General features: G+C 28.9%; 1 protein-coding gene across 4 annotated transcripts in view; it reads left to right on the forward strand.

Moving 5' to 3' along the window:
- Nucleotides 1-8,272, forward strand: part of LOC106466670 (disabled homolog 2-like) — a 46,737-nt gene that overhangs the window by 25,601 nt on the left and 12,864 nt on the right. For all 4 annotated transcript variants that reach the window (XM_022394730.1, XM_022394729.1, XM_013926961.2 and 1 more), the window contains exons 6-8: nt 617-733; nt 1,303-1,389; nt 3,894-4,016. In XM_022394730.1, coding sequence (XP_022250438.1) covers nt 617-733; nt 1,303-1,389; nt 3,894-4,016 — 327 coding nt within the window. The remainder of the gene's footprint in view (nt 1-616; nt 734-1,302; nt 1,390-3,893; nt 4,017-8,272) is intronic.

Consider the following 8,272-nt stretch of genomic DNA (forward strand, 5'->3'; position numbering starts at 1 on the left):
ATAGTTTTAGTTTCTTAGTTTAGAAGATGGGACAGCTGAGATGAACCAACAGCTCCCTTGTTGTCCCTAAACATTGTTATGTTATAATTATCCATCTATTGGCAATCATAAAAAAAATCTATTTGATTTAAAAAATTAGATTCTATTATCTTTAACTAGATGGCATTTTTGGAAGATAATTTAGTAAATTGGACTACCATGTATAAGCCTTTATTAAAATGTATAGTTTAGGATCTGAACAGATTTAACATTCAGCAGAATGTTTAGTTATTTTGGGTGATGTATGATGATATTTTTGTAAACCATTTTAAATTGTGTTTCATTTTAATTTTTCTTGTAAACCTTGAGGTGATGGGTGAAAATATTTTGGGTGCTTTCATACTAGTTAATTCAATGTTAATTGTATAATATTTTTTAAACAATTTCTATTATATATTTAGCCAAATACATATATTAAAGATTAATTTTGTGGGATTTCTTACTATATTGCAGCAATTTATTACCTTCTTTGCCACATAATTTGGTAATTATAGATTGTAATGAGATGTAAATTTATGACTTTAACATATATTAATTTATTTCTCATGAAACAAGTGAATGTTTATCCTTAACTTAGGCTTCTCAAGTTGTGATTACACTAAGAGATTTGTTTCAAGTAATTCTGGACTCAAAGCAGAAAGAGATTGAAAAGATTAAACAAGAAAGGGATGATAAAAAAGAACCAGATGAAAAGGTGATTATATAGTTTTTAATAATTAGGAAAATATATATTTTAATTACATTGAATTAAAAATGGAAACCAAATACCTAAAAATGTGTAATTATTTTCAAAATTTTTAAAAACCTCATGTATTGTAATAGAATTTATTAATCTCATGAATAAGTTGTATATTTTTAAACATAAATTCACAGTTATATTTATGATGTTGAACCTAAGACATGAAATATTTTTGCAATTATAAATTTATGATCGTGTCCTATTGGGAAAAAAAATGTGCAAAAGCTACTTCCATAACTGATTAGATATACTCATATATATATATATATATGTATATATATATATTTTTATAGATTAAGAGATATAAACCTGACTTGTCAGAGTTATTGAAGCATAAGAAAATAAAAACAACTTCTTTGTGCCAAAATAATTGCATGAGATAAACATATTTCTTTTTACTATATTATATTTAGCAGAAATGTTTGAACATAACTCTTCAAATAACTTTGAAGGTCTTTCCTTATAATAAGTAAAAATTTATTAGTTAGCTTCATGGATACAGTGTTGTTTTTTTTTATATCCAGAATAACAACATTGTTGAAATGAACCTTGGTGGAACAGAAGAATCTGTTCTTATATCCAGCACTGCTGAAGAGGAAAATATTTATGCAGTAAGTATGCAACTGATAGCTCCTTTTACTAATTATCTGATCAAAAACATCTCAGGTGTGAAAAAAAGATCAGCCAAAAAATGATTCTTTGTATGATTTAAAGGAATGAAATCAAAATTGGTGGCAAACTGATAGCTACACTTATGTCATTGATAAGAATTATACACCAAATATTCCTTCATTAGTTGGTCAGGCCACGTTTTTTTATTCAATTTGGGACATGATAGTGGATAAAACAAAATACATGGCATAGCTAACTAATGAATGAATATTTGCTGTAAAAGTCTTATAAATGCTATAAGTGTAGCTTACATTTTGATTTCATTTCTTTAAGTTACACTTTTTTTTCACACCTAAGGCATCTTGATTAGATATCATGACTTTTTATCAATACACACCGACAAATCACAGCAAGTAAGAAAGTAACACTTGATAGTAACCCACATTCACTTTAGGATTGCAACCTAATATTTGGAACAGACCTGTACTTTACAAAACCAAACAGGTTCTTTAAAATATTTGGTGGTAGTTTTTTCTTTCTAAAATAGTGTTAATAACTTCCTTTTATAGTAACACCATGAAATCTAGATTAACAGTTTCTTGTCATCACCCGCATGCACTCAGTACAGCCGTATCAAACATCATTAATTACTTAAGCTAATATCATGTAATACTAAATGATCTCGAATTAGGATAATTCCATAAATTAACAAATTTGGGCTTAAAAGATGGCAATGAATAATCAATAATAACTGTCCGCTTGTGTGGTAACCTCAGGGTTGTTAAGTTAAACAAGCTACTAAAACTATATATTATTTAAGATTGAACATAAGCAATGTTTCTTTTATTTTTTTGTATTTGGCTTATCTTATAATATTTATAGAATAATTGTATATGTGTCTGTTTATCAGTGTTATGTTACAATGTCTAACATGTAATTTGAAGATTTTTGTTTACAGTGTAGTTTTATTTCTTTGGTTACTTTACCTATTTTCTTTCTTTCTTTTGTTTTGAGTTAATCAAGTGTACTACAACTAAAAGCACTGTAAAAAATATTACACATGTTGATATCATATTAAATCTGTTATTAGCCAAGCTTTCACAGCTATCTCTAGAACTGCTAACTGAACATTCTACAGAATATGTATTTAAAAAAAGTTTAATTGTTGGAAGTATGACAAGAATGATGCATGCTGTCATGGAAACATATTTGTATAAACTAAACAATAATGCTTTAATCCCCTTGCTATGATCATCTTTTTCTGTGCATGTCATTTGGTTTTTCTGAGTTACATTCAAGATTTTCTTTTCATGGTATACGAATATACTTGGAATAAAACATACCTAATAATCCAAATTTTAACATTATATAAGTTTTAAGTTCTTAGTTTTACAAGGCATTATTAAATAAAATCCTAAATTGTGACGTTTGCTCTCTAGGCATCCCCTCTTCTCTAATTTATTAACCACCCCTCCAAGAAGTACAAAATTTAACTTAAGTTACTCATTATAATGTTATCGCTTATGGCAATGTAAAATTTTTAATTTTTTTCAATCTCATTTGGTTAGAGAGCCATAAAATAGAAAATTGGACCTCTTTTGCCATAACTATCTGTCACATCCTCTCTTTTAGAAATTGACAATAGTTGTCTTTGATGCTTAATGCTATATTATGAATATTATTAAGACTTTTTGGGTTTATATGGAAAATGAAAAGGTCAAAGGGCAACCAAACAGTGTGGCTGAATTGTGGGGAGCAATATGGGATATTAGGAACAATAATTAACAACTGTAAATTAATAAACTTATGGCAGCATAAAAACAAGTTATACTGTTTAAATGTAAGTGCGTTGTACAGTTTATTTGCTTTTCTTTTGTATTTTCCAGTAATCATGTATTGTGCTAAGGACAAATTGAGCATTTAGCTACAATTACTCACTGTTTGTTACTCACGTATATGTATATCGCCTGTGTGTTTCCATATTCATTTCCAAGGTCATATATATATATATACATAGTTTGAGGAGTCATATTGATAACAAAAAATCTAATATTTCATCTCATTAAGCAATTTGATTTTTTGTCTTATTACACTCAGTGGAAAGAACTACTAATTTTTTTATTATTATTATTAATTTTGTATGTAAAATGTATAGGGAATACCCTCAGCAGTAATTAGTGGAATGATTTGCAATTTTGATGATATTACATGTTTAATTATTTGTATAACTCCAATGTTACTAGACACTATAACCAACAAAATTATGGACCTACATGCAATTTAGTGCACAAACAGTAATTCTGGCATGAACATAGTTTTATCCATCAAATTTAATTTGCACTATAATAGATTATAAAATGCTAGTTGAACTTATTAACTCATTCAACCAAGTCATGTAATATTTGTTTATATATAATAAATTTATAGTTTCTACATGTGTGTGTGTATATGATTGTATGATTATTTCCATGACTATATATTAATTTCTCGGTGTACAACATAGGAGATCAAAAATCCATCAATACCAGAGACTGTTGAAGTTGAACAAGAGGAAATAATAGCCAAAGATTCTGTTGCTGTAGACAACTTGTTAGGTCTGCAGTTTGAATTGAACTCTTTACAATTGGTAAGGTGTTCTCAGATTCATGTATTTTTTTTAATGATGGATAGTTTTAAAAAATATATACTCTGAATTGTGTAATATTTGGTGTATTGTACTATATGTTATCATTTAAAGTTTTTGTTTTATTATATACTATGTACCATTATTAGATATATATATATATATATATATGAATAAATTTACACTAGAAAGTAATCTTTTCACACATTCCATAATAGGTCTCAGTAATATTATTCAACAGGAGTAAAAATATTAAGTTAGTACAAAATTGAATAAGAAAAAAAAAGTGTTACATAGAAAATAAAATGTCAATAACAAAATTGCCCCAGGGAAACAATAAAGCAACAACATGTTTATGGGGTGAGTTAAAAGAAACCAAACAGAAATAGAATTTCATGTATTTGTGGCATTATTTTATATCTATCCATTTTTTTCTTTCTCTCTCTCTCTCTTCAGTTTATTTAAATGTGGAAATATAATGGGCATTTTTACTGTAGGATTTTCATGAGAAGTAAAAATCCATAGGTGGAAATTTTACTTAGAGTAGTTGATGCTAAGAATTAATTTTGTTTCTAAATTCATTGTGAAGTTGATGAACTTGTTACAAATTATTAAATACACAAAAATATTTCTCCATCAATAAACTGAAAACTATTTTATTTACATTTTCGTCAGTACAGATGTATGTTTGCTTGTTTGTTTTAAATATTTATGCAAAGCTACACAAGGGCTACTAGCTGTTCCTAATTTTGAACTGATTTACTATTCAACATCACCCAATGTCATATCTTGGGCTACTCTGATTGAGTAGTTGGATTTGATCTATTACTTATAATATGCACATAGAACCAAAGTGCAGAGCATGAATTTTTTTTTCCTTGTAGCATGGTATAAAACATGGTTCCTTGGAGTCACAGTCCACCATACAATACTTTAAAAATGTACATATGCAATATTGATTTAACATTCTTACATTATCTTTCTATTTTTTTTTATTATATAACTTGTGATTTTTATCTTCCAATTTTCTGTTGACGGAGTTGGATTATAGCAAGTCAGTGAAAATTGTAAAATGTCTTTAGTGCTTTCTCTGTATGTAGTTCAAGACATGTGAGATTACATTACACACTACAGTGAACATAGAAGCATCAAAAGGGTTCCTGTGTGGCCAACCACACAGTCACCACAAACTATGGCTGAATCAATCATGTGACTTGACTTGGAGCCATCTGTAAAATGAAAATAGCAGTGAAGGGGAGGTAGCTCAAATGGTGTTCCAGATTTAAAAAAAAAAAATGTTGAGTTTCTAGTCAGTGGTATCCAAGTTTTATCCACTTATAATAGATCCCTGACCACAATAGGATCCTGGAGAATAGCTTGTCTAACAGTACAGCCAAATCAGTTTCTGTTGTTAAGCTTCTGCCTATTATGTACATGTATTTTAAACTTGCTATCTGGGAAGAGCTTCATATCAGTTGTTAACAACTTTGGAATGAACAGAGGACTCGTAAGCTTTTCCAGATCAACTCTGCTGTAGAGCATTGGCCATCTAGTTTGAACAGACTCTATAAGGAGGAAGTTATCATAACAAGTCTCTGCATTTTCATAGTTTTTAATATTTGAGTGTCATTTTCTGGCTACTGTGTGAGCAGTGTGTTTGCCTACCTATTGCCCATGTTTTACCTTCCTGCTGTGACTTTGGTTCTCATCAGCAATGGCAGTGTTTTAAAAATGTTTCTGTGGGCAATGTATCTTTCATGCAGGGCATTGTCCTTGGTAAAGGTGAACTTCTCCAGCTTACACTGGTTCTTATCTTTTTATAAGCTATTAGGGTTTGCTATTTAGTATGTTGCTTTTCCAGTGTTTTTGCATTTTCCATTTTTTCCATCATAAATCATTTTAATTTATTCATCCACCTTGTTTGGTGCAAATGGCTTTAGATATCTTGCAACTTAAAACTCCAAATCAAATAATTAATACTAAAATATGGCTAAATCTAGGCCTATAGTGTGGAATTTTAGGCATAAAACATTTTAAATTTTAATCATTATTTAAAAGTTTATATTTAAAGATATTCATTTAAGAAACTATACAGTATTGCTCTGTGATAAACATGAACTTAGACACAACTTCCATTACTATAAACAGTAATTAGAATGAACTATTCTTCTGAGTCACTTGTGTCTAGAGTTTAGGATTAATTTATAAAATAATAGATCATGTATAGCAATTAGCCTAGTTCTTCACATTATAAAGGTTATGACATATCAAAACAATACACACCTGGCAAATCTGTATACAGATGTAGATTAAATATGGCCAGATCTGATTTTCATAATGAGCATTAAATGTTTTGTATTTTTAGTATTTATGAATTATGAAATCATTTTCTTTTTCAAATTCCATACATTTTCTATTTCGATAAGTATTTCTTTCTCTTGTTTTTTTCTTTCCACATCTATATGTATTAAAGTTTTTCTGTTGATATCCTGTTGAACAGTTGTTTTTACTAACTTCCCTCCTTTTTTAAATTAATCCAGAAGTTAGTTTAAGAGTATTGGAAAAAAAATATATTTATACACACACATACACTATTTTGAAAAAAAAAAAAATTGGAATAGCCATCCTTTGAAGCTTATTCAAATGTGAATGAATTTATTTTTTATTTTACTCTTTCAAAATTTATGAACAGTTCATTAAACAGAGATAAAAATATGTTGTGAAGAGAGCTATATGAATTAATTTTATAAGTAAGTCAGTCTCTACTCTGAAAACACTAATGCGTGTAATTTTATGAGTAAGTAACTTTATTTAGATAATTATCTAATCAAAAACACCTCAGGTGTGAAGAAAATGGTGGCCAAGAAAGATTGAGCAAGCATCTTAAAGGGATGAAATCAAAATTGGTAGCCAAATTTGTAGCTACAGTTATAACATTGAAAAGAAATTTACAGCAAAGATTCATTATTAGTTAGCCAGTCTGCATTTTTTTGTTCACCTTATATGTGGCCTATCTAACTAACAAATGAATATTTGCTGTAAAATTCTTATCAGTGCTATAAATTAAGCTACCAGTTTGGCTGCGAATTTTGATTTCATCCCTTTAAGTCACATGCTCAGTCATTTTTATGGCCACACCTTTTTTTCACATCTAAGATGTTTTTGATTAGATATCATGACTTTTTCTCAATACACACCAACAAACCACAGCAAGTAAGAAAGTGACACTCGATAGTAACTAACATTAGCTTTAGGATCGCAAACCTATTATTTAGAACAGACCTTTACTTTATAGAACCAACCAGATTCTTTAAAATATATGGTGGTAGTTTTTCCTCTCTAAGACAGTGTTAATAATTTCCTTAAGGTAATCCCATGTAAACTAGATTAACAGTTTCTTGTCATCAATCACATGCACTTGGTACTGCTGTATCAAGCAATATTAGTTATGGTAATTGCTTAAGCTAATATCAAGTGATGCTAAATACTCATTAATTAGGAGAATTTCATAAAATTTAGTAAATTTGTGCTTAAAAGTTGGCAGTGAATAATAACGGTCCACCTGTATGATTCTTTTGAAAACTTGAACGAGAAAATGCTAATCTAGTTTGATTGGCCTAAACAATACTTATGTATCTGTATATGCTTTTACCCTATAGTTTTTCTGCTCTAAATTAGTTGTCTTTAATCCAAATGACAAAAACAAAAACAGTCCACCTTTACTCTTAGGTGAAACTATAGTAAAAATTTCAGACTGATAGCTCATATGACTTTTTTGCGTTGGTGTATATAAAAATTTTGATCAAAATTGAACAATTTTTGTTGAATAATTTTGCATATGTGGCCTATATTTATACCAAATTTGACATCTAATTGTAGGTTGTAAAGACCTATCAGTGTATCAAGTTTGAAACAAATCCATGAAAATTGAGTATGTTTTTCTATCAAATAAAGTTTCCATACTTTTGGTGCAAAGAAAAAAAAAGAAAGAAATTTGATCAAAATTGGAGATTTTATATCTCATATATTTCTTAATGGATTGCCTTGAAATTTGTTATGTGAAGTAAAGATCCAGTAGAGCACATCCACTGAAAATATGTAATAGTTTGGATTACTACAGTACAGAAAGTGAAAAAATTGCTAAACTATGACTCCTGTTTATAACACACACTGTGTCCTGCAGGACACACTACCATGTGTCTTGATATTGAGAACAGAAGTATATATACACCTGGAAAAAAGTTAAGCACCCCCGTGTT

The sequence above is a fragment of the Limulus polyphemus genome, unplaced genomic scaffold, assembly GCF_000517525.1.
Source record: "Limulus polyphemus unplaced genomic scaffold, Limulus_polyphemus-2.1.2 Scaffold2338, whole genome shotgun sequence".
In the NCBI taxonomy this organism is placed as follows: domain Eukaryota; kingdom Metazoa; phylum Arthropoda; class Merostomata; order Xiphosura; family Limulidae; genus Limulus; species Limulus polyphemus.